This window comes from Vipera ursinii (assembly GCF_947247035.1).
Source record: "Vipera ursinii genome assembly, chromosome: 10".
In the NCBI taxonomy this organism is placed as follows: domain Eukaryota; kingdom Metazoa; phylum Chordata; class Lepidosauria; order Squamata; family Viperidae; genus Vipera; species Vipera ursinii.
This window is the reverse complement of record NC_139520.1, coordinates 7,532,507-7,556,475: the sequence shown is the minus strand read 5'-3', so window position 1 is coordinate 7,556,475 and position 23,969 is coordinate 7,532,507. Positions and strand designations below refer to the sequence as shown.

The 23,969-nt window shown below is 42.0% G+C and overlaps 1 protein-coding gene across 1 annotated transcript in view; it reads right to left on the bottom strand.

The window, feature by feature from the left end:
* ESRP2 (epithelial splicing regulatory protein 2) overlaps positions 1 to 23,969 on the bottom strand; it is a 57,259-nt gene that overhangs the window by 19,340 nt on the left and 13,950 nt on the right. The window contains exons 4-11 of the mRNA XM_083370466.1: positions 9,002 to 9,115; positions 6,366 to 6,480; positions 4,956 to 5,054; positions 4,786 to 4,840; positions 3,598 to 3,708; positions 2,176 to 2,308; positions 1,202 to 1,244; positions 88 to 389 (exon numbers count right to left, since the gene is read on the bottom strand). Coding sequence (XP_083226592.1) covers positions 88 to 389; positions 1,202 to 1,244; positions 2,176 to 2,308; positions 3,598 to 3,708; positions 4,786 to 4,840; positions 4,956 to 5,054; positions 6,366 to 6,480; positions 9,002 to 9,115 — 972 coding nt within the window. The remainder of the gene's footprint in view (positions 1 to 87; positions 390 to 1,201; positions 1,245 to 2,175; positions 2,309 to 3,597; positions 3,709 to 4,785; positions 4,841 to 4,955; positions 5,055 to 6,365; positions 6,481 to 9,001; positions 9,116 to 23,969) is intronic.

Genomic DNA, 23,969 nt, shown 5'->3' with positions numbered 1-23,969 from the left:
AGTTCCTTGTGACTCTTAGCCCTAGAGAGGCCCAATGAAGAAAGGTGAAAGAGACCCAAAGGCCCAGAATTCAGCATCTACTACAACCTGCTGGACTTCAGCTGCTGTGCTTCTGAAGAGTTCGATGTAGCGTTTGCCCAGGATCTCCTTGTGTTTCTTAAGAGCATTCTGCGCATAATCTTCACAAGCAAATAACACAAAGGCATCTCCAGTTGGCCGGCCATCTGGATACTTGACAAAGAGGAGGCCCTCCTTGCCGCCAGTGACGGGACACTCAGGGCCCAAGAAGCCCAGCACATCCTCGGGTGTTGCGGTGAAAGGGAGGCCCCGCATCCGGATGATAACCTGGTTCTCCTTGGAGAGGAACTGGGCAACTTCATTGGAGGTGCCTACGCAGAAGAGATGACCATTAAGCTTATGTCCTATACTTAACCCTGAGGAAGAAAACATTGCAAATTTAAATTGGAAATTGAGAATTCTTTCTAGTTCTAGGTTTTGGTATAATGGTGAAGGTGCTGGATGAGGAGATGGGTGGCTGTGAATTCTAGTCCTCCCTGAGGCACAGAAGCTGATTGGGTGACTTTGAGCCAATCCTCCCAACCCATCTCCAGGGTTGTTATTCTAAGGATATTAGAAGAAGAGAACAAAACATGTACTATGATGGGTCGTACAAATGAAAGACGAGATATAATCTAATAAATAAACAATACACCTGTCTGTGGTTAGCTTACAGAATTGAGTCAATGGTTTTGTTGGCATGTCTTAATGAACTAGCCAACTATACTTTAGCTTACCATGCTGTGCAAACTCAGATGAATGATTAGTGATTAGTTTCCGGTTCTGAAACTAATCACTAATCATTAATCTGAGTTTGCACAGCATGGTAAGCTAAAGTATAGTTGGCTAGTTCATTAAGTCACACCAACAAAGCCATTATCAAACACTTGGTCTCCTGGCTCTGGTCTATTTGAAACAACTTTCTCCATCTCTGAATCTGTTCAATCAACTCCCAACTATTTAGCTAACAATAAGATACTTGTATACCATCCCCCAGCCCAAACCTGGTGATGTCCATGTTGAGGAACCAAAAAGGAATTTTGGTATGTCGGCTTTTATATTATTTCTTATAGCCGCTTAAAAAGATCTTCTCGCAATACAGTTTGGATCACAAGCTTAATAGGTTTTATTCTAAAGGTCTCACCACCAGCAATTTTCAGGAATTCCTCTCCCATGGCTTTGTAAACCTGAAACAAAATAAGGCAAAGACAATAGTTGTGACAGATATCAAGATGTTTGATGAGTTACGTTAGCATAATATACACATTTGTCTTTAAAATGACACAAGATACCCTTTATAAATCTAGATTTATTAGGACATAATATTTGGGAAGACCTTGGGATACTTCTCCTCCAGACCACACCAATCTAGCTTTCCAGAAGTGGTGTGTGATACCACCTGGAACTACCAGATCAGTGCTCCATAAGGAAAATGGAACATCAGGAGATCTTGAGAACATTTATTTTGTAGATTTAGAAGTACTCGTGTAAATGTATATTTAATTCATCTATAAAACATTCATATAACACCACTGCTCAAGAAGAGGAATTAGCTTCCATCACGTTCCCAAGTGTAGTTTAAGATTATAGCTATCATAATAAAGCCCTGTATGGCCAAGGGCCAAATTATTTGTAGGATCACTCTGAATGTTTCTCTTTGACCCACCAGTAATTGACAGGATGGTCACACTCCATATCCCTTCAATGCGATCTTATTGGCAGTAGAACCAGTATACAAAGGGAAGGTAGTTGGAGATTTGGATGGCCCTTATCCAATTAGTCATGATAAAGTCTTGGTTGTTCCTTCATGCTATTGGTCAGGTATGATAGGGAAGGTCTCTTAGTTGGTTTCCATTTTTGCTTTGTGATTATTATTGATCATAAGCTGGAATGATTTATTTGGCCTCCTGGCATATAAGACATTGATTTTTTTTATTATAATTTCAGTCTTCATTCATTGTCAGCTGTCCAGAAAGATGGTAGTGAGATGGACAGCCATGTAAAGTATTTCAATAAATAGGAAACAAGTCAATGACTGTTACATCTTCTTTGCACACACCCAATATATCACATTGAATTATTTAGTTATAATTAATCAATCACAGCTAAGTAAACTACCTCAATGTATCGGCTTCCCATGTGATGCTTGTGCCTCTCCAGAGCCAGGTCTCTCTGTTCAGAGCTGACAAACCGCACCAATGCCTCTCCATTTCGCCTTCCTTGAGCATTGAGGCACAAAGCCACACCACCTCTAAAAGAAAGGGGAAGCAAGGACACCCCCAGAGAGAATGAACTAGACCATGTCCAGCTTTCTTCCAAAGTGGCGTCATTTTTTAAGATCTGGATAAGCTTATTGAGGCAACTGGGTCTTGGATGGTAAGATTTCAATCCTGCTCCAAAGCCACACACAATAACGGTGCAATAAAAATAATAAAATTGTACCTCTTATATTAATAATCAATGGGATGCGCTCTCAAATCACTAGGAAGAGCTGTGAGGTTGCAAATTAAAATTACTTCCATCTCATTCAAAGAGGAGGCAATGAATGTGAGTTAGGAAGATAGGGTTTAAATTGTAGTGAAATTCTCTCAGCTCTAGATGTCCATTTCAAGTATTTTGTGAGGAAATAGTCCTTCTCCAACTATGTAAAAGCTAAAAATGGCTTTTAGTGTGTTTAAACCATTGTGAGGGGGTACTGGGGGGGTGGGGGGACAGGACAAAGAATTGGAACTTCCAGAAGCCTATAAAAAGCAATCATAATGAAACTGATGAACAAGATCACAGCTTTGCGTTGGCTTAATTAGAATTAACCAAAACAACTTGAAATGTTGAAATCTTCAGGACATCAGATTATAAAAATGTGGGGGTGGCAAAGTACTGAGACAGTACAAAACTTAAGCCAGATTGTTAAACCACAATGACCTTATCAGCAGTTGGAAATCAGCCCCAAGACAGAATTTGTGGGCTGAATGCAGAGTCAGTTAGTTCTGTTGGTATGCGATTATACCTAATCTAAAAGAGCTTGTTCCTTCCAGATTTTGGAAGAAACAGCAGCTATTTCCTTGTCTGTCTTGACTGCAGAAAGCTGAACATAACAACATTCTCGTCTTGACATCAATGGTTCTAGATAAAGACATCACCCAGCAACTTTTCATGTTTTTCAGAGGTTTGTTGTCCACACTGATTTGTGAGGGTCCCCAAATTTTACATACGAAACTCTCGCCCTGAATTCTCTACATCTAAGATCACCAAGGCAGAAGACACAAGGACTTGTAGCAACAGAAGAGTAAAATGGTCCTTGATATCCAGCTAGAAACAGACAGCATTAACCCAATCTTCTTACTTGTCCCAAAGTGTTTGGGTGTTTCCTTTGAAAACATTTTAGTTCTCATCCAAGAAGCTTCTTTAATTCTTCTTGGATCAGAAGTGAAATGTTTTCAAAGAAAACACCAAGAAAGTCCAGTTGCCTTTTGGAAAAATAACACCTTTGGGACAACCATGACCTGGATGATCGAGAATCTCCATCGGCAACTTTCTTACTTGGCAATATTAAGGCCTTTGAAAAAGCGAGCTATGTCTTGGTCCGAAGACTGCCATGGAAGCCCTCGGGCACGTATGACCGTTTCGTTGTCCACTGCTTCTGATTTACTACTACAAAAAGAAAGAGAGGATAATACAAATCAGCAATTAATCTGACACAATTCTTTATTACCATACTACAGGCAGTCCTCAACAGGCAGTTCCATTATTCTATTCTATTCTATTCTATTCTATTCTATTCTATTCTATTCTATTCTATTCTATTCTATTCTATTCTATTCTATTCTATTCTATATCCCATTGCCTATTCTATTCTATTCTATTCTATTCTATTCTATTCTATTCTATTCTATTCTATTCTATTCTATTCTATTCTATTCTATTCTATTCTATTCTATTCTCTATTCTATTCTATTCTATTCTATTCTATTCTATTCTATTCTATTCCTATTCCTATTCCTATTCCTATTCCATATACTTTTCATGAAAATTCTATTGGACACTATTCCAAATAAACAGATAAAAAATAACAAAAAAACTGAGAAAATATGAACTCTTGTCCATGCACAGCCTGTATTGCAATAATATTCACAGCCCTTGGCAGAAACCAATCCAAAATTGTTGGAGAAAACTTTTAGCCCAATGTGTTGTACAACAGTGGAAGACCCAAGTAAGTGTCAGACCAACCAGGTAGACCAAACCAGAAAATCAACTCCACAGGAAAACCAGAAGAACACTTTATTGAGCCGGATTACAATAACAAATCAGGAAGACCTTTCCCTCAACTGCTTTTATGCTATTATCTTGTTTCCCAGAGCTTAAAGAATGCTTTGGCCTCTTAGCCTAGATTCTTGCATATTTCTCTAAAGGTCACCCTTTGTGTTGTCTCCCAAAAGCAATACGTTTATCATGTTTGGCATTTAGGAAGCCCTGTGTGTGTGTGGGGGAAATCAAATATGAAGGAAGGAAAAATGGTGACCAAGGTCCAAAACTTTGGGTTTTCTACAAAGTTTAAGATAAGTGGGGATGTTTCCATGCTATCCTTGGTTTTTCCCCTCCCAGGAATAAAAGGCTGGAAACAAGATTAAAACCAGGCTCCAGGTACTCCAGAGTCATCTCAGCCGCCGCCAGCACCACCACCCATCCAGCTTCCATTTGGTGCCATCCTATGAGGGGAAAAACACTTACCAGGGTCCTGTTTCGTACTTGTACTTCACTGTTTCTGGGGTGGTAAACCTGTGATCTGCAACAGACCGAAATGAAGAGGTGAAAGAGCCTGGGCATACACCAAGGAGAGACAAGATGCTTCTGATGGAGGAGAAAAACAGGCCCAGCATGAGACTCAGATTTTCACTTACTGCACGTATCGGGAAGCATGCTGAAAACAATGGCTACCATGGCTTTCACTTGCCATACTCCAAAGTCCTCCTCGCTTTCATCTATCCCATAGCCGACATCTAGGTGATAAGTTTAAGAAAAGACTGGGAAAGGATTTCACCAACCACAGAGATGCTTACGAACTGTGGGCAGTTCTTGGGGCCCCAAGTGTGGCCCATGAAACACCACTGTTCCATGAGCTACAGAGGCTGCCAGCTTGCTTCCAGGTACAAGCCAAGGTGCTGGTAAACATCTTTAAAGTTCTGCACGGCCTGGGTCCAGGAGACTTGAGGGACCATCTCATCCCACTGAAACTGGCCTGTCCCACCCTTGCTGACCTAGGAGGCATGGTGCGGGCCCTATTGGCCAGGAAATTCCAGGAGAAGGACCTTCTCTGGCATTGCGCCTGTTATCTGGAACATCTTGTCTTTGGGAGTGAGGTCTTCTCTCACCGGCCTCACCTTCTGTAAGAGCTTAAAGACCTGGCTCCACCACTTGGCCTGGGGCTCCAAAGGAGAGGGTTGATGTTGGAGGTGGGCTTATAGTTTAATATCAGATTGCTACCTTCCTCCTCCTCACCCTAGGGGCTCCCTCCCCCAGCTTTTAGCGATCGTACTTTGCATTTTACATTTTATAGTTTTGTAGTGTTCCATTTGTATAGTTTTACTTTTTAATATTGTAAGCCGCCCAGAGTTACTTGTGGAAAGATGAGCAGCCAATAAATTTGATAAATAAAATAAAATAAACAGGGATGTTTATGGTTTGGACCCTAGATCCCTCGCCTTCACTAGCTAGGGACCCTAAGGGACTATCTGCCAGCTGATCCTGGTCTGACACGATTTTCTCTCTGGTAGGCTTTGATTTTGCTTTGATGTGATCCTGACTTCATGTGGCTAAGAAGCTTTCGTTGCACAGCGTTCCCTGCATCCCACAGTTCCAGGATCCTTTCTTTCCAGGATTTGCAAAGACAAAAAGCTTGCCTATGAGTATTTTATGCACATCTGTGCTTTCTTTTCATATTTTTAACAAAATGATTTCCACTGTGAGTAAAAGATTATGTGTGTTGAGGCTTTCCTAGGTACTGTTGCATTTATCTACAACGCTTGATAGCACTGATGTTTAGACCAACTTCATCTTTATGATGAATGCATCTGCATTTTGACAGACTCGGATTAAGACTTGGTAGCACCCAGAGCCCACTTCATGCTTCAAAATATCCCTGTGTTAGAAAAAAAAGGGAGGTCGGAAGTAGAGAAGCTGGAGTGTATTGGCTATGACAGAATTACAACTCTCAGCATGAGCCAACCAGCCTAGCCAAGGGCTTGTCACTTAACAACTACTGGAAGGTCAGAAATCCCACTTTGCTTATGACACAACTTTGCAAAGGATACATTCTGCCATAGATTGTATAGTTTGATCCTTCACGGCGGCTGAGCTGGGATAGCAGTCATGAAATTCTTTCCGTAGATCATAAAATGAATAAAAACAGTCGGACAGCAGAAGATTCTGTAATGGGGGTAACATAAAAAGGAGATAATGAATATTTGGAACCAACTGAGTCTAGCAGTTTAACACCAGGCTAAACTGTGAGACCGTGAGTTCAACTCCTCCAGAGTTGCCCAATCTCTACTTGAATTCATTCGTTGTGTTACTGGTTGATTTTTTTTATTTTAATTTTTTTTACAAAAGAGAGCCAGTTTGGTCTAGTGGTTAAGGCAGAAGACTTAAAAGCTGGAGACCATGAGTTCTAGTCCTACCTTGGCCATGAAACTTGGATAGATACCTTGGGCCAGTCATTTGTTCTCAGCCCAGCCCACTTCACAGGATTGTTTTGTGGGGTAAAATAGGACGAAGGTGTGTTGGATTTGTTTGCCTATTTGAGTTATTTGTAAAAATAATAAAGGCAGGCAGGATGGGGGATAGATGGATGGATGGATGGATGGATGGATGGATGGATGGATGGAGAGATAGATAGACGAAAATAATGTAGAGCATTCATGGAAATCCCTTGGAACATTCCAGAACCTGGACCTTGATTCTCCCCAAGTTTGTCCCATAAAGCTCTTTCAAAGTGAGCAACATGGAAACCCTTTCATTGCAATTTATTTGCCAATCATTAACCAATATGTTCTACTCCAAGCAAAAGGAAAGGACTAAGCAGCTTTGCCCTTAATAGTAGGCAAAACATCTTGAATTTGCTACTAAGGGGTGGTTGGTTTCTCTCTCCAAACCCTTCCAATATGTTCAGATGAGCCCCTTTCAAGCTCGAAGTGTTTCACATTCAAAATATTACGTGAAATCGTGTGCACCTCAGAGAAACAGAGGAAGGAAAAGGATGGTTGAATGAACAGAGGAGTGATAGATAATGATTGTTTCAGTCAAAGGTGCTTGGGATTAATTTCAAGTCAGAATGATTAAATTAAGTTTTCCTACAAATCTAGATTACAGGTGCCTTTCATATGAAAATAAAGCTGTAAATGGAAACAATTTTTTTAATGGTGCATTCAAATTTCTGTTTGTGTAAGGCTTTCTAGGTGCTTAGCTCACATTTCTATTATAAATCTGATCTGCCCATTAGTATTTTAGGAACTATAATTTGTCAAATTATCAGCAAAGATAGAAACATAAAACATAGAATGAGTCTTCGGAGAAGGGCGGGATATAAATGGAATTAAAATAAATAAAAAAAATAAAATAATTTAAAACTGCAATTCCCAAGTGTTCCTGGATGGGAGAAGGAAACAAAGGGATGTTAGAGAAGATTAAGACCATTACGCTAGTTAAATTAGACTAAATATAGAATCTTAATTCAATCAAAATCAGCACCACTGAACTGATTCCATTAGATGCAATGTGTCATGGATTCTTCTAGTATTTAGAATATGTTTGAAGACAGTAACAAAGATGTTTTTTCTGTGGATCATCAATAGAAACACCAGTCTTCAACTCAAAAACTCTTTTCGCTTGCAAATTAGAAAGCTTAGCCAAAAGTTATGCTAATCCTATTGCCTTAAAACTAGCCAGACTGGGGGCACTTATCTATACATTCTACCCAGGGCTTTTTTTCTCATAGAACGCTCAGAACCGAGTTCCGGCACCTTTTTTGGATGGAACCTTGTAGGGTAGGCAAGGCGGGTTGTATGACACATGTGAGTTGCGGCACCTTTTTCTTTTACAAAATAAGCACTGATTCTACCAATATGTCTGTGCTTGTGTAATTTTGAAAAGTTCACTGAAGTCAGTCTTGTTCAAGTGCTACTCCAGGCCTGTAAGGACATCCTAGGGCTGTGAACCACACTGAAAAGTTGAAAAAAAATATATATCCCCAGAAGAAGGAAATAGCAAACCTCGGATGCATAGTTTCCTTGATTTATGATCTGCATAAGTCACAAGGAGTTCTTCAGTTTGACTTGAAGAAGTCATGATCTTATGCTAGATTAAAAAAGAGTCAAGGGTGTGTTTTTTGTAGTGCCTTATTTGTATGATCTAAAGAAATTAGAGTTCTTGTGTCCAGTTGGGAAAAAGGTAAAATGAAGAGCAGTGTTTCTTAATGTTGGCAATTTGAACATATGTGGACTTCAACTCCCAGAATTCCCCAGCCATCTGGCTGGGCAATTCTGGGAGTTGAAGTCCAAACATCTTCAAACTGCCAACGTTAAGATACACTGACATAGAGGATTTTTTTTTTAAAAAAGGGTTGAGCTTGAATGTTGATTTCACAATAAAATAAAACTCAAAGGAAGAGGATGTGTTGTAATCGGTAGCCCATAATTTTCAAGTTATTACGGCCATTAGCCATGCTAGTTTCACTGTATTGTTAATTTCAGATTTGAAGGGCACCGGGAATCCCAGCAGAAAATCAGCAAGCCCTGGGTTGTCCTGAGTTATAGCCAGGATCCCATTAGTACAGGGGTAGGCAACCTCGGCTCTTTTATGACTCATGGACTTCAACTCCCAGAATTCCTGAGTCAGAAGTCCATGAGTCATAAAAGAGCCGAGGTTGCCTATCCCTGCATTCGTAGCTTACCTTTTTGGATGCTTCTGGATGGAGAACTTGTCGAATAAGGGGCTGGCCATCGGTGCAGAAAGTGTATGAGCTCCTTCCCAGAACTTTCAGGTCATTGGAAACCAGTTGGCTGAACTGAAAAGGGAAGGGAAAAATATTCACACTTACAAGTCTGCAACCTAAGTTCCCATCTCACAACTTAATAGGGTTGGAAACACAGGTAATCCTCAACTTACAACAGTACATCTAGTGCCTGTTCGAAGTTACAATGGCTCTGAAAAAAAGTGACTCCTGACCATTTTTCACATGTGCGACTGTGGCGGTCTCCCCATAGTCACGTGATCAAAATTAAAACACTTGACAATTGATTCATATTTACGACGGTTGCCATGTCCTGGGGTCATGTGGTCACTTTTGCCAATCTTCTCACCAGCGAAGTTAATGGGGAAGCCAGATTCACTTAACAACCATGTTACTAACTTAGCAACTGTGGTGATTCACTTAACAACCGTGGCAAGAAAGGTTGTAAAATGGGGCAAAATTCACTTAACAACTGTCTCACTTAGCAACATAAATTTTGGGCTCAATTGTTGTCATATGTCAAGGAACGATCTATATCCAGTTGCAATTTCTAAATTAGCTCCAGGCAATGGAGCTTTTTATCTAGGATTACATTGTTGTTGTTGTTGTTAGCTGCGAAGTCGTGTCCGACCCATCGCGACCCCATGGACAACGTTCCTCCAGGCCTTCCTGTCCTCTACCGTCTTCTGGAGTCCATTCAGGCTCAGGCCTACTGCTTCAGTGACTCCATCCAGCCACCTCATTCTCTGTCGTCCCCTTCTTCTCTTGCCCTCAGCCTTTCCCAGCATTAGGCTCTTCTCCAGTGAGTCCTTCCTTCTCATTAGGTGGCCAAAGTATTTGAGTTTTAGCTTCAGGATCTGGCCTTCTGGCCTTCTAAAGAGCAGTCAGGGTTGATCTCCTCTAGGACTGACCGGTTTGATTACATTAGGCTTCATTCTAGAGTAAAGATGGTAGTTTCTGGATAGAAGCAAGAAAACCAACCTTTCCCCCAATTTTTTTTTCTTTCTTTAGCATTTCAGGCATGAGCAGTTTTATTACCACCTTGTAACCCTTATAGGTTTAACTTTCAAAAGGGTCTCCAGCCCTGCACTGTTGGAAAAGAGTGCAGTAATTCACAGATGGAAGCAAACAAGGGTTGAAAGTTGTGTGCAAGTTTTTAAAAGGGTGCACTGCAATGCCTGCCTCGTGGCAAAACACTGAAATTCAGCAGTCTTCCCCTCCGAGAAGCAGTCTGGATGCCAATATTGACAGAAACATAATTTGGGCTCTTGCACTTTCTTGGAGTTTGTTTTGTGGGTGTGTAAACGGCTGTTATTTGAGCACAGGGACAGAATGGGAATTGATAAGGAAGGGGGAAAGTTTGCGCTGTCATTTTCATGAAGCAGAACTAATTTCTACGGTTTTGCAAAGACATATTCATGACTAGAATTAATTTAATTTTAATTTAATAATATTTCTATACCGCCCTTCTCTCTGAGGACTCAGGGCGGTTCACAGGGCAAGAATAAAATACAAAGTTACAAATATTAAAAGAAAATTAAATAATTGCCCGATTTTAAAACAATTGATTTATTACAATTATAAAACCCCAAAGATAATATTAAGAATACAAGAATAAAAAACCCCACCAATCCCCCATCAGGCTAGGCCGGCTTGTACAAACAAAAACGTCTTGAGATCGCGACGAAAGGAGCGAAGATCGGGCGCCATCCGGAGCTCAACCGGTAACTGGTTCCATAGCTCCGGAGCGCCCACAGAGAAGGATCTCCCCCTGGGGGCCACCAATCGACATTCTCTGATCGGTGGCACCCTGAGGAGTCCCTCTCTGTGGGAACGCACAGGGCGGAGGGAAGTTGACGCCGGCAGCAGGTGATCCCCGAGGTACTCCGGACCCATGCCATGTAGGGCTTTGAACATCATTACTAGTACCTTGAATTAAGGGGTGTGTGTGTGTGTTTTTCCCTCTCAAGGAAATACATTGCTTAAATAATCAGATTTGGAAGTCTCTTCTATTGGACCTAGGATAGAGAGAATTCAAACAGAATACAGAACGACGGAGTTGGAAGGTACCTTGGAGGTCATCTAGTCCAACCCCCTGCTCACGCAGGAAACCCTAAACTATTCCAGAAAAATGGTTGTCCAATCTCTTCTTGAAACCCTCCAGTGATGGAGTACCCATAACCTCTGGAGGCAAGCTGTTCCACTGATCAATTGTTCCCTTTGTAAGGAAAAGACGCTTGAATCAGGATTGAACAATTGCATAGATTTTCTGAACTTCTTTCCAGATCTCTCCATGTAGCAGAAGAACAAGACCAAAAAAAAGGTGATTCTGCATTATTTTGGTCCCCACTGTCCACTCCAAGTGTAGCCCTCAGCCCCCATCATCTAAACTGATGTTATAACTGCTAGCCATAATAAAATTTGCACTTTGAGAATAATTGAATGAAGGGTAAATATATTTTGGGAAGGAAGTGCAGACACAGAATGACTTAGAAAAATTTGTGGAAAGCAGAACTGAAGCGTCAGCCACTGAGGTCAAGCTGACACAGGGCTATAGCACATAAAATTCAAAGTTTCTTCAAACTGAAGAAGAAAATGGGGAGTCTTCTCCATCTTATTTATTTTCTTAAAACTATTCTTTTTCTCTCATTATCCCAGTTTGCACAGTACCAAGCTCTGGTTTAATGAACTTTGATTCATTGAATAAACCACAAAGGCTGGGCTCAAACTGCCTGCTAAGCCATAAACCATGATTTACAAACTGCAACAGTTGGGGTCTCACATAAGGTGCTTATCCTAAAACCCATCAGATCACACAAGTGCCATAAATGAAATCAACCACAAAGTGTGCACATTCCTACCTTCTGCTCATGTAGCAGTTTCAAATCTATTGGGTAGCCACCAGATCAAAAGGTACTTGGAAACCATGTTCTGTTTGCTGATTGAAAAAAACAAACAAATCCAAACACCTTTCTTGCAGTAAAGCTGGGGAACAACTGCTCTCAATGTTACACATACCGTAGTATTATAAAATAGAATTCTTTATTGGCCAAGTGTGTTTGGATACACAAGGAATTTGTCTCCAGTGCATAAGCAAACAAGTGGTGCATACAGGCAACAAGTGATAAATCATGATCATAAAATAAATCATAAGATACAACACTTAGTGATAGTCATAGGATACTAAATAAGCAAAAGCAACAAATCATAGTAGGGTACTAAATAAAACAATTAATATAAATCGTAAGATATAAGCAACAAAGTTATCATCATAAGAAGTTAGGTAACAGGAAAGATGAGAAGAATAATACAGCCTTACTAAGTAGTTTGACAGTGTTTTGGGATTTAGCTGTTTAGCAAAGTGATGGCATGGGGGGGGGGGGGGGAAACTGTCCTTGTGTGTAGTTGTTTTGGTGTGCAATGCCTATAGGGTTATCTTGAGGGAAGAAGTTGAAACAGTTTATGTCCAGGAAGGATCTGTAGATATTTTCACAGCCTTCTTTCTGGCTATATATCTATATCTGTCTATGTCTATGTCTATGTCTATGTCTATGTCTATGTCTATGTCTATGTCTATGTCTATGTCCGTCTATCTATCTATCTATCTATCTATCTATCTATCTATCTATCTATCTATCTATCTATCTATCTATCTATCATCTATCTATACTTACTAAGGCTTAGAATTATTTTTGACTTGAGCACCAAAGCCTTAAGCAAGCCAATAAACAGGCAAACAAACAAACAAGGAAAACAGTCCTGACTGAAAAATAGTGATGTTTGCTTTCCAGTAAAACAGGATTTCATGTGTCTTACCGATCACCGGAAAGCATTCTCACTTGCACGGTGCCATGCGTTTCCATCGGCCGCCCTGTACGGCAAGTATAAAAAGACACCATTGGCTGAAAGACTCTGCTCCTGTGGCTCAGGAGAGGTGGAGACCATGGGACACATACTCCTTTGATGTTCCTTCTCTAGAGCTATTCGGAAAAACCATATCCTCCCCATAATTGATAGGTATCTTGGTCATTCAGAAAGTATTTATCTCCAGTGGCTGCTTAAGGATGAGCAGGCGGTGATCCCGATGCAGGTGGCTAGATTCTGCACAGCAGCATTGGGAATTCGCCAGAAATATAAACAAACATTTTAGATCTTTTAAATAATCTTTTATAATTAATTTTATTACGTGTTTTTATCCAGCATTAGACTATACTCAATGTATTTTATTTTGTCAGGCCAGTATGATTCAGTTTTTCTGAAGGTAGCTAGTTTTTGTTATACTGTCTGTAAAACTAGGCAGACCTGGGTCACCCATTGATTACAACATTAATTGTAATATATTGCTAGGTCTTCTTGTGTTGGTTCTGTTTAGTTTTGTTTTATTTGAACGTTTAATTTATGTGTTGTCCTTTGGTTGTAATAATAAATTGATTGATTGATGTGTCTTACCAGCACACCTACAGATAGTCCTTGATTTACCACCACAACAGAGACCCAAATTTGCACTGCTAAGCAAGACAGATTGTTAAGTGGGTCACGCCTCATGTTTTAACCATAGTTGTTAAGTGAATCAATGTAGTTGAAGAGAATTACGTGGCCGTTAAACAAATTCATCTTCTTCTGTTGACCTTCACTGGCGGAAGCTGCCATAAACGGCAGTCACATAACTATGGGATGCTGCAAATACATGCTGGTTGCCAGGTTCCCAAATTCTGACCACATGGCTGTGGAGAGGCTGCAACAATTAATAATAATAATAATAATAATAATGATGATGATGATGATGATGATGATGATGATGATGGAAGGGGCCTTGGAGGTCTTCTAGTCCAACCCCCTGCTCAGGCAGGAAACCCTATACCATTTTGGACAAATAGCTGTCCAGTCTCTTCTTAAAAACTTCCAGTGTTGGAGCACCCACAACTTGGGGCTTTATAGTCTCTCTCTCTCTTCTCTCTCTCTTTCTCTCTCTTTCTCTCTCTCTTTCTCTCTCTGAGACTGTCTCTCTGTCTCTCTCTCTGTGTGTGTCTCTTTCTGACTCTCTCTCTTACTGTCTCTTTCTCTCTCTCTCTGTCTGTCTGTCTCTCTCTCTGTCTCTTTCTTTCTTTCTCGGACTCTCTCTCTCTCTCTCTCTCTCTCTGTGTGTGTGTGTGTGTGTGTGTGTTTGTTTTAAGCTTGTCTCCTCCTGAAACTCAGTCAGTAACCAAAGATTATTTAGTGAAGTTCATGCCAAATGGAGGTTTGAATGCAAATCTGGCCTGACAGTCCACCAAAAGCCTCAATGAATTAGGATCTAACCCACTTACTGAGGCTGCCTGTACAGGTGGTCCTTGACTTACAACTGCTCATTTAGTGACCATTCAAAGTTACAGCAGCAGTGAAAAATGTGACTTACGACTGTTTTTCACACTTATGACCGTTGTAGCATCCCTATCGTCAAGGAATCAAAATTCAGATGCTTGACAATTGACTCACATTTACAACAGTTGCAGTGTCCTGTGGTCCCCTTCTGTGACCTTCCAACAAGCCAATCGATGGGGAAGCCAGATTCACTTAACAACTGTGTTACTAACTTAACAACTGCGGTGACTCACTTAACAATTGTGGCAAGAAAGGTCATAGAACGGGGGCAAAAGTCCACTTAACAAATATCTTACTTAGCAACAGAAATTTTGGGGCCCAACTGCAGTCGTAAGTCGAGGACTACCTCTACATTAAAACATTCCTTAACCTGCTGGCTTCGGCTGAGCTGTGGCCAGTGCGAACACAACATCCTGTGCAACATTCTTTACATTTGTCAAGATGCAGCGCTGTTTTTTTTTGGTTGTTTTTTTTTAAAAAAGCTTAAGCTACATGAAAGGCTTGAGCCCAGGAGAGAAAACGTGATGGAACAGCAGATTCCAAAACCAGTTAAACGAGATTTTGGCCATTTAGTGGGAGTGTAGAGAAGCCGTGTGGCGTGTTTAGCCAGTCAGAGACTGGCGGAGGGCCAGCACCTGTCTTTTTTCCCTTTGCAGCAAAGCAACTCCTTGTGTTACACTCTTTATGCTACTATAGCACGCATTTTATGCCACTCAGCAGCTGCAAAAGGTTTGCCTCGCCTTGTTTAAAGGGCATTTTCTGCTGCTCATTGTATGTTGTTGCTTTACAGCCAACCGAATGTAAACGTGGAGATGGACACCAAAACTTGGGCTTTGACTGTCTCTTGTTTGAGCCAAGGTAGGCCTTGTCAACAGAAGACACCGAAGGCGTGTTGACAGGTCATGCTTATGTTCCTACAGGCAGGAACTGCCTCCATTTTGGGGGCTGAAAATGGGAGGAACCGTGAAAAGGATTGCCAATGGGGGGGAAGTTATTCTATTGTCACTCAACTCAGTTCTAAAAAGTGAAATTAAGGCTGTAGAAGACTATCCTACAAGCACTTGGGTTCAATAATTTCACAGTGGAGCAATAATATTCTTCCTTTGTTTTAAGGTCTTATCTATTGCTTAACTGTGCACGTACAAAGATTAGTCCGTAGGCCAGCCAACAAAGGAAGAAAAGAGAAAACGGGGCTTTTCATGTCAGACTAAAAGCTACACCCAATCTTTGGTTTAAGCAATCAGTATCGGGCACCTACACATAAATGTGGAAGGAAGTAGACAAAAGTCAGGACCACAGATGTGAAGGAGGGAAGGGAGAAGAATAATAGAGACATCCTCATTCAAGCTTGACTCTGAGTGACTAATTCCAAGCAATCACCATTTCTTGGCATGTTGCAGAGATCATCTACCACTTTCTTTTCAAGATGAGGAAGTTGTGTTGACTTTCCAGTCAAGCCATCCCCCCTGGTATTCCCAAGGCAGTTCCTCATTCAGTGCTAACTGTGAGTTGAGTAGATTCCTGTGAACGAGTAATTATGCATCAGTTTAATTGGAATTTCACGTATGTAGGTCATCTACTCAAGTCTCAGCACTATTTTGATGCTGCATAAAAGTCAATGGCGTTCAAGAGGGCTTTGACTTAGTCCATTTGTGGCTATGTAGAAACTCTAGGCTGATTCCCCTTTTGACTCCTACCACAGGGTCTGCCACTCCTCCTACAACAAATCTAGAACCTTAGGACTGAGCCCTTCTTGATTTCAGGAATGGGAAGAACAGGACAATTACAAATAAGAGGTAGCTCATCCCTAACAGAGACTAGCACTAGTAGTGCCTACTCAGCAAACTCTCTGCAGAATTAAGTAACTACTATTATATAGAACAAACTGTGCAGATCTTCATTAAATTTGCATACATGTAGACACGTACCTACAAGTTATGAAAAATACAAATACAGCTTCTTTAGGCGGCTCTGTCCAGCAGCTACTGTTTCTGCAGTTCTCTATTCCTGTGACCCATCATCTGCACATTTGGGCTGTTTTTGATTTTGGCAGTGGTTTGTTTATGATTTAAATAAAATTTCCTTAATCCGATACTGTACCCTTCAGATATGTTTGGCCAAAAGTTATTGAGGTCTGGAATCTCTCCAAACACATCTAGGTTAGGGGATGCAGACCGATTCAGATCCTTGCTTATCATCTGTGCATGCCCATCTCCAGACCAGCTGCCTCCCACCTCTGTTTGGGCTTTGCTAATTCAGTTACCCCATTTAAACCACAGATGATGATTTGCAAACCTGTTTCAGCCCATGTCTTCAGAATGGCACAGGCTGTCTTGGACCTATGACCACAACTTGAGATTCAAGGTACTAGTAATGGTGTTTAAAGCCCTACATGGCAGGGGTCCGGAGTACCTTAGGGAACACCTGCTGCCGTCATCAACTTCCCTCCGCCCTGTGCGTTCCCACAGAGAGGGACTCCTCAGGGTGCCACCGGTCAGAGAATGTAGATTGGTGGCCCCCAGGGGGAGATCCTTCTCTGTGGGCGCCCCGGAGCTATGGAACCAGCTACCGGTTGAGCTCCGGACAGCGCCCGATCTTCGCTCCTTTCGCCGCGATCTTAAGACATACTTGTTCGAACAAGCCGGCCTGGCCTGAGGGGGGATTGGTGGGGTTTTTACTATCATTTTATTGGGGTTTTTATTATGTATCAACTGTTTTTATGGGCATGTATTTAATTACCTTTTAATTTTTGTAACTCTGTGTTTTATTCTTGCCCTGTACACCGCCCTGAGTCCTTCGGGAGAAGGGCGGTATAGAAATATTAATAAATTAAATTAAATTAAAATTAAACTGAGCTCAAAATTTCTGTTGCTAAGTGACCCAGTTGTTAAATGAGATTTGCCCCATTTTATCATCTTTCTTGCCACAGTTGTTAAGTCCACCACTGCAGTTGTTAACTTAGTACAGCGGTCTTCAGACTTGGCCCTTTTATGCCTTGTGGACTTCAACTCCCAGAATTCCTCAGCCAGGCCCTTCTGAGAAGGTGGCAAAGGGTGATCACATGACCCCAGGACATTGCAACTGTAATAAATATGAGTTAGTCGACAAGCGGCTGAATTTCGATCGCGTGACCACGTGGATGCTGCAACGGTTGCGTGAAAAACAATTGTAAGTTCATTTTTCCCCCAATGCTGTTGTAACTTTGAACAGTCACTAAACAAACTGTTGTAAGTTGAGGACTACCCGTAATCTTTACGGCTATGACAATGTCCAAAGAGAGTAATTATTCCGTGTTTTAGAAGGGATTGGGTAGCACCGTTTCCAATGAACGACTTGTTCCACTCCTGTGTTTCTTAAAAAAAAACCCTGCTTAAAATGTTTCTATATCTGCAACCCATTTAGCCTGGAGGCTCATCCCATATGAAAAGAGGATTAGAGTTCTCCAGATTTTTGGGCAAGATAAAGAAAGGCAAAGTAATCTTTTAACTTCTCCCTTTGTGGAGCCTGGCCCTTAGTTTCTCTATTAACTTATTCCACCAGGTTGATAAAAGAGCCTCAGGATCTTGTGCTGATAAGCTATGGTATGTAATAAATGCACAGCACGAAGCTGAAGCTAATATTTTTTTTAAGGACTAGAAATAGTCCTCGACTTGAAACAGTTCATTTAATGACCAAAGTTACCACCTCCCTGAAAAAAACTGACTTACGACCGTTTTTCATACTTACAAGCGTTGCAGCATCTCCACGGTTATGTGACCAAATTCAAGCACTTGGCAGCTGACTCACGTTTACGACACTTGCAGTGTCCTGGAGTCACGTGGTCCCCTTTTGCGACTTTCTGACAAGCAAATTCAAGGGGGAAGCCAGGGTTACTAACTTAACAGCTACAGTGATTCACTTAACAACTGTGGCGAGAAAGGTCATAAAATGGGGTAAAATTCACCTAGTGACTGAGTGTCTCACTTAGCAACACAAATTCTGGGGGTCAGTTATGATCGTAAGTCGAGGACTAACTGCATATGAAAGCAATGAGAGCTCAATGCAAGATTTCTGAGCCCCTGATCTATGTCCAGGGGAAGAAAAAAAGCAAAGCATGCAAAATTCCTTTTTTATTCCTACTAATGTGATAGTATAAACTGTGATTTAATTGGGCTGGAATTTCCATCCTTGTAGCCAACATTGTTGTGGCAAGAACTGCTGGGTTTCTGACTCAAGAAAATCTGAAAGTCCAGGAGATGCACTGCCTTTATTTAGTATGGGATGAAAGCAACTTCAACACTGTGGCTGATGCAGCCAAAGCGACATCACACGGATAAAGAGGGAGAAACGGGATGGTGCTGAGGAACAGGGATTTGTAGAAGTAGACATAACTGCGAAATAAAACTCCCCAGAATTGCTTAGCAGCGTTTCTCAATCTTGACAACTTGTAGATGGGTCGACTTCAACTCCCAGAATCTCAGAACAGGTAACCTCATCATGCCAGAAAGGAGTGGGGTAAGGGAGAGGAGGGGGAGGGGGAGGAAGAGGAGGAGGAGGAGGAGGAGAAGGAGGAGGTCCTTGGCGCTCTCTGAGCTTGGTGGTTTTCTTGCAGACTTTTCATTACCCAAACTAGGCAACATCATTAGTGCTAAAAAAGAGAGCAGTTGGAGAAGAGGGGGGAGGAGAGGGAGGGGAGGGGAGGGGGGAGAGAAGGCCAACTGTGGGGTCCTTGGAAAACAACCAAGCCCAGAGAGCACCAAGAATCCCTCTCACTGACTTCATATTGAGATGGGAAGTCACCCCGCAAAAACATCCCAGAAGCCAGCAAAGCACTCCGGTCCTTTTTTTGCTGGAGGAAAATGCCCAGCCGATTTTGTGAAGTCATCCCGAGCGGAGGGGTGCTTGACTTGAGGCCGTCTTTTTTTTCCATATTGTCAAGCAAGCAAAGCATCGCCTAATCCCCATTCAGAGGCCAGTCCTATTTTTGTCAACAGCAAGCGGTTACTTGCCATTGTCTGCCTGGTGCCTTCCCCTCTTGACAGGCTGAACGCAGCCCTACCCTTATAGCCACGGGGTCCACGGCTAAGAGTAAAAGACCCCCTCCCAACTGGCAGAGTTGTCCTTTTCCTGCCACCAGCCTCTTTTGTCCACCTGACGTCATGCTTCCCTTTGAGCTCCTGGCAAGGTGGGCAGGGGTTGCCCAGTCATCATAGATACACAAAAGCAGTTTGGGGTGCTCCAGGTTTCACCCAGATTACAACCCTGCTGGTTTTTTTTTTTTCAGGTGCAATCCAAGGTGCTGGGTTATCCCCTTTAAGGTCCTTGAATTGTCCAGGGCCAGGGCATCTGCACGATCACCGACTGCCCAGTAGATTTAGATTTTTCTTTTAAATCCACTCTTCATTATTTTTATAAGTAACTCAAGGCAGGAGAAAGCGTGCCTGAAGCTCCTTCCTCCACCTATTTTCCCCACAGCAACAATAACAACCACAAGCCTGTGAGGTGTGTTGTGCTGAGATAAAGTGACCGGACCAAAGTCACCCAGCCGTTTGCCTGCCGAAGGCAGGATTAGAACTCACCCTCTCCCAGTGATTGGCCCAAAGTTAACCAGGCTGGCTTCATGCCTAACTCACTGTCACCTGGTGATTGGCCCAAAATCACCCAGCTGCTTTCCTGTCTAAGGCGGGACTAGAACTCGCCATCTCCGGATGATTGGCCCAAAGTCACGCAGCTAGCATTCATACCTAAGGCAGCACTAGAATTCACAGTCTCCTGGTTTATAGCCTGGTGCCTTAGCCACTAGAGACAGGACTGGCTGTATCTGCCTGTTCCACCAATTACATAGGGTGGGCGTGTTCCAGGTCCCTTCCCTTAAGTGCTGTCATCTGATTTGACATATACAAATATCTCAGGAAAACTCAAATACGAGGAAAAGTTTTTCCCCCCCTTCTGTTCCCCCAAACAGAAAAACCCCTAAAAAGGAGTTGTTGATAGGCTGAAAAAAGAATTACCCCAATTTTCCTGTTTTGGCTATCAGATTTTTAGGTGTGACCAAAGCAAGATTTTGAAACAATAGCCTCAATTTGGGTATCAGGAAGAAAAATAATGATAAACAGCACCATTTTGGCGTAGTGTTTACAATAGCCATCCTCTTCAACTGACCGGCCCTTCTGATATAAACCATATTCTGTATTTGCAGAAAGCCCTGTTCTAGTCTTCCATAACCAACAACCTCCTTGTGTTGCATCACAACTCTCATTAGCCCCCGTATGATGCTTCTGAGGAATGGGAATTGTAGTCCGCCATGAAACTACAAAATGGCTAGACAGGAAGGCTGTTTTCTTGTATCTCACCTTAAATCTCCAGCAGGCAGAAATCTTCTAGGCACACACTTAGCAAAACTCCCTTAAGACCCCCTTTGCAGAATCAACAAAGGGGCAGAAATACTAAACAGGATTAAGCGGCTGCATAATTAGCCACGTTCCCCAGTCGACTCATCAAATGAATGTCAAAGTTAAAATATCAAATCTTGGAAGACCTTTCTGAAAAGGTGGATACTGATTGTATTTGGATCATGGATTGTTATGAGAGAAGCCGGCAAAGGATCCTTTCATATATATATATATATTTCCCCCAGTCTTATCCTCTGCCTCCCTTTTTACCTCTGGTGGAGTTTGGGGCAGGAGAGGAAGAAGCAAGAAAACATAGAAACCTATTTATCATTTCCTTTGTGGAATTGGAGATCTTCCCCAACTCTCTCTGTGGGAGCCCAAGAGACAGCTTTGCAAAACACCATGACCCCATAATAACCGGTTCGAAAGGGCTTTGCACAAGTTACACAGAAACACATGTACACACAGGCACAAAGCCTTTGTTGTACACTCCCCTGTTTGCCGGTTGCCTGCCCCTCCCTCCACCTCCCCGCCCCCTCAAGGACAAGGCCTTGCAGCAATGTGATCTTTAGCACAGGCTCTGCGGTATTGATTGCAAAGCACCGTCCCGTCTGCCGTATTTACCCAACACTCTCCCACTCTTTGTAAGGGCAAAGCTGAGCCAGGAAGGAAGGAAGTAGACCACGCATACATATTGCCTTCTTTGCAAAAGCATTAGGATCCCTGCACACCTCTTCCCAAAACTCTCTAAGGATCAAGCCAGTCAAAGAAATACGGATTCAAGATCGTAGAATCATGGAATCATAGTACGATTGTGCCATTGTACCATAGTAACACAGAACCATAGTATTATAGAACTCTAGAACCCTAGAACATCGATCCATAGAACATGGAATATAGAACCATAGGGCTGGGGGGGGGTCTTCTAGTCCAACCTCCTGTTCAAGGCAGGAGACTTTAGTACCACCCCGGGTCAAATGGAGAAAGGGGAAAATTTCAATATCTAATCAACTTTAAGTTTCCACCTGCCCCGATCCAAGTAACCTACATCCTACTGAAGAGCTGGTGAGGTGGCATTTTTGCCCAAACCAAATCGGGTTTTTTAATCAAAAGGGAAGGAATCTAGCAGAGTTAGCATTCCTGCTTGGTTGTTTGTTTTTTTTTCTTGTTTGTTTGTTTTTTTCCCTGACAAAAAGCAAAAATGTCAGAGAAAACAACAGCTCTTACATTGGGATAGACTTTCCCAAGAGTCGTGGCAAATATCTGCTCGCTCTTTTTTTTTTGTCCTCCTTCCCAAACACCATCAAATGGTTTTGCAAAGAGTTTTGTGAGACCGTGAAAACTAGGCAGAAGGGGAAAAAAACCAGCCTTAGGTAGAGGAGGAAGAAGAAACAGGCTGCAGAACAGGTTTGTCCTGAAAGGAAATTGCAACTAGTTAATCAGCTTGCCAGAATCTCAGAAAGGAAACCACACACACCTTTCTGTTTTAAACTTTGCATCTCTACCCCCAATTCCTGCCCATTTCCTGCAGGCTTAGCTGGTAGTGAGTTAGTGGTTAGCCTTGGACAGGCATGGAGGTGACCCTCTTCAATTCAAGTTGTACAATCTCTTCAATCGTAGAGCCACAATCTTTAGAGAACAGAAAGCACATCTGGAATTCTCAGAGCACGTTTGGGGCAATCTCACAAAATGGCTGGTGTGTTGGAATATGAACACTTGCCAAGAATTTATAAGGAGGCCAACTAGACAGTTTCCTTCTCCTCCTCCTCCTCCTTTTCTCCCAGGATACTTTCTACCAACTTGTCTGATTTCTGAGCGGGTGGGCAATCTTTCATTTTGGCTTCAGGAAATGAGAATATACACAAAGCTTTGTTGAGTGCATGAAATGAACATTAGGCTGATAATGGCTCATTGTAGCATAGCCATTTCCTTTTACCGTACTTATTTTTGATTAAAGAGTTATTTTTAAAAAAATCAGGTAGGGCTTGGACCTTGGTAAATGCTAAGAGGCAAATGCAATACAATCATCTGTTCATAAGTGAGATGATTATGGCGTTCATTCACAAGCTGATGTCTCTTATAAGAACCATTAACTCAAATGCTGTCTTGCTATAACGCACCCCCCTTTTTTTTATTAAGAACCAGCCTGTCTGCCATTTCAGTACCTCTGCTTTTTAATTAGTGATGTTGTAAACATTTAGTGTACACCCATTTCAAAAAATTTGAGGGAAAGATGATAAATCCTGCAAGTTAAGTAAAGAGAATTCATAATTAGAAGATTTTGTTATTTATCCTTCTTTCGCATGGAGACATATAAAGGACAAGGGACGCGGTGGTTCAGTGGGTTAGGATGCTGAGCTTGTCGATCAGAAGGTCGGCAGTTTGGCGGGTCGAATCCCGAGTGCCGCGTAGCAGAGTGAGCTTCTGCCAACCTAGCAGTTCGAAAGTACGTAAAAATGCAAGTAGAAAAATAGGGACCACTACGGTGGGAAGGTAACAGCGTTCCGTGCGCCTTTGGCGTCTAGTCATGCCGGCCACATGACCACGGAGACGTCCTCGGACAAGCGCTGGCTCTTCGGCTTTGAAACGGAGATGAGCACCGGCCCTTAGAGTCGGAAACAACTAGCACGCATGTGTGGGGGAACCTTTACCTTTACCTTTATATAAAGGACAAGTACTTTTGTGTGTGGCTCTGTGTGTGTGTGTGTGTGTGTGTGTGTGTGTGTGTGTGTGAGAGAGAGAGAGAGAGAGAGAGAGAGAGAGAGAGAGAGAGAGAGAGAGAGAGAGAACACAATTTTCTGCTATCTGTGAGTCTTGAAGAATGTTCAGATATTTCTAATACTTGAATGTAAAACTTTATTCCTTAGGTATACAGCTCTCCAACATCTAGCTGAAGCTACCCAATCTATCTTCCATTTTGTTTTTAATCCTATCAATTACTTAAAATTATCTCCTCCTTTATAATAATAAAAACTACTCCATTTTGCTTTACTTTAGTTTTCCCAAATGCATCTGTTCCCTAAAGATAGAAACCTATAATTTCGTTGTTTTGTAAGCTGAGGATCAGTCATGACAAGCGTTGTGCTCTCATCATCCTTGAGATTCTCAGATAGAATCCAGGTTGCAAAGTGACACCTGAGCCAAATCATTAAAACACAATTTGGATGCTTACAATC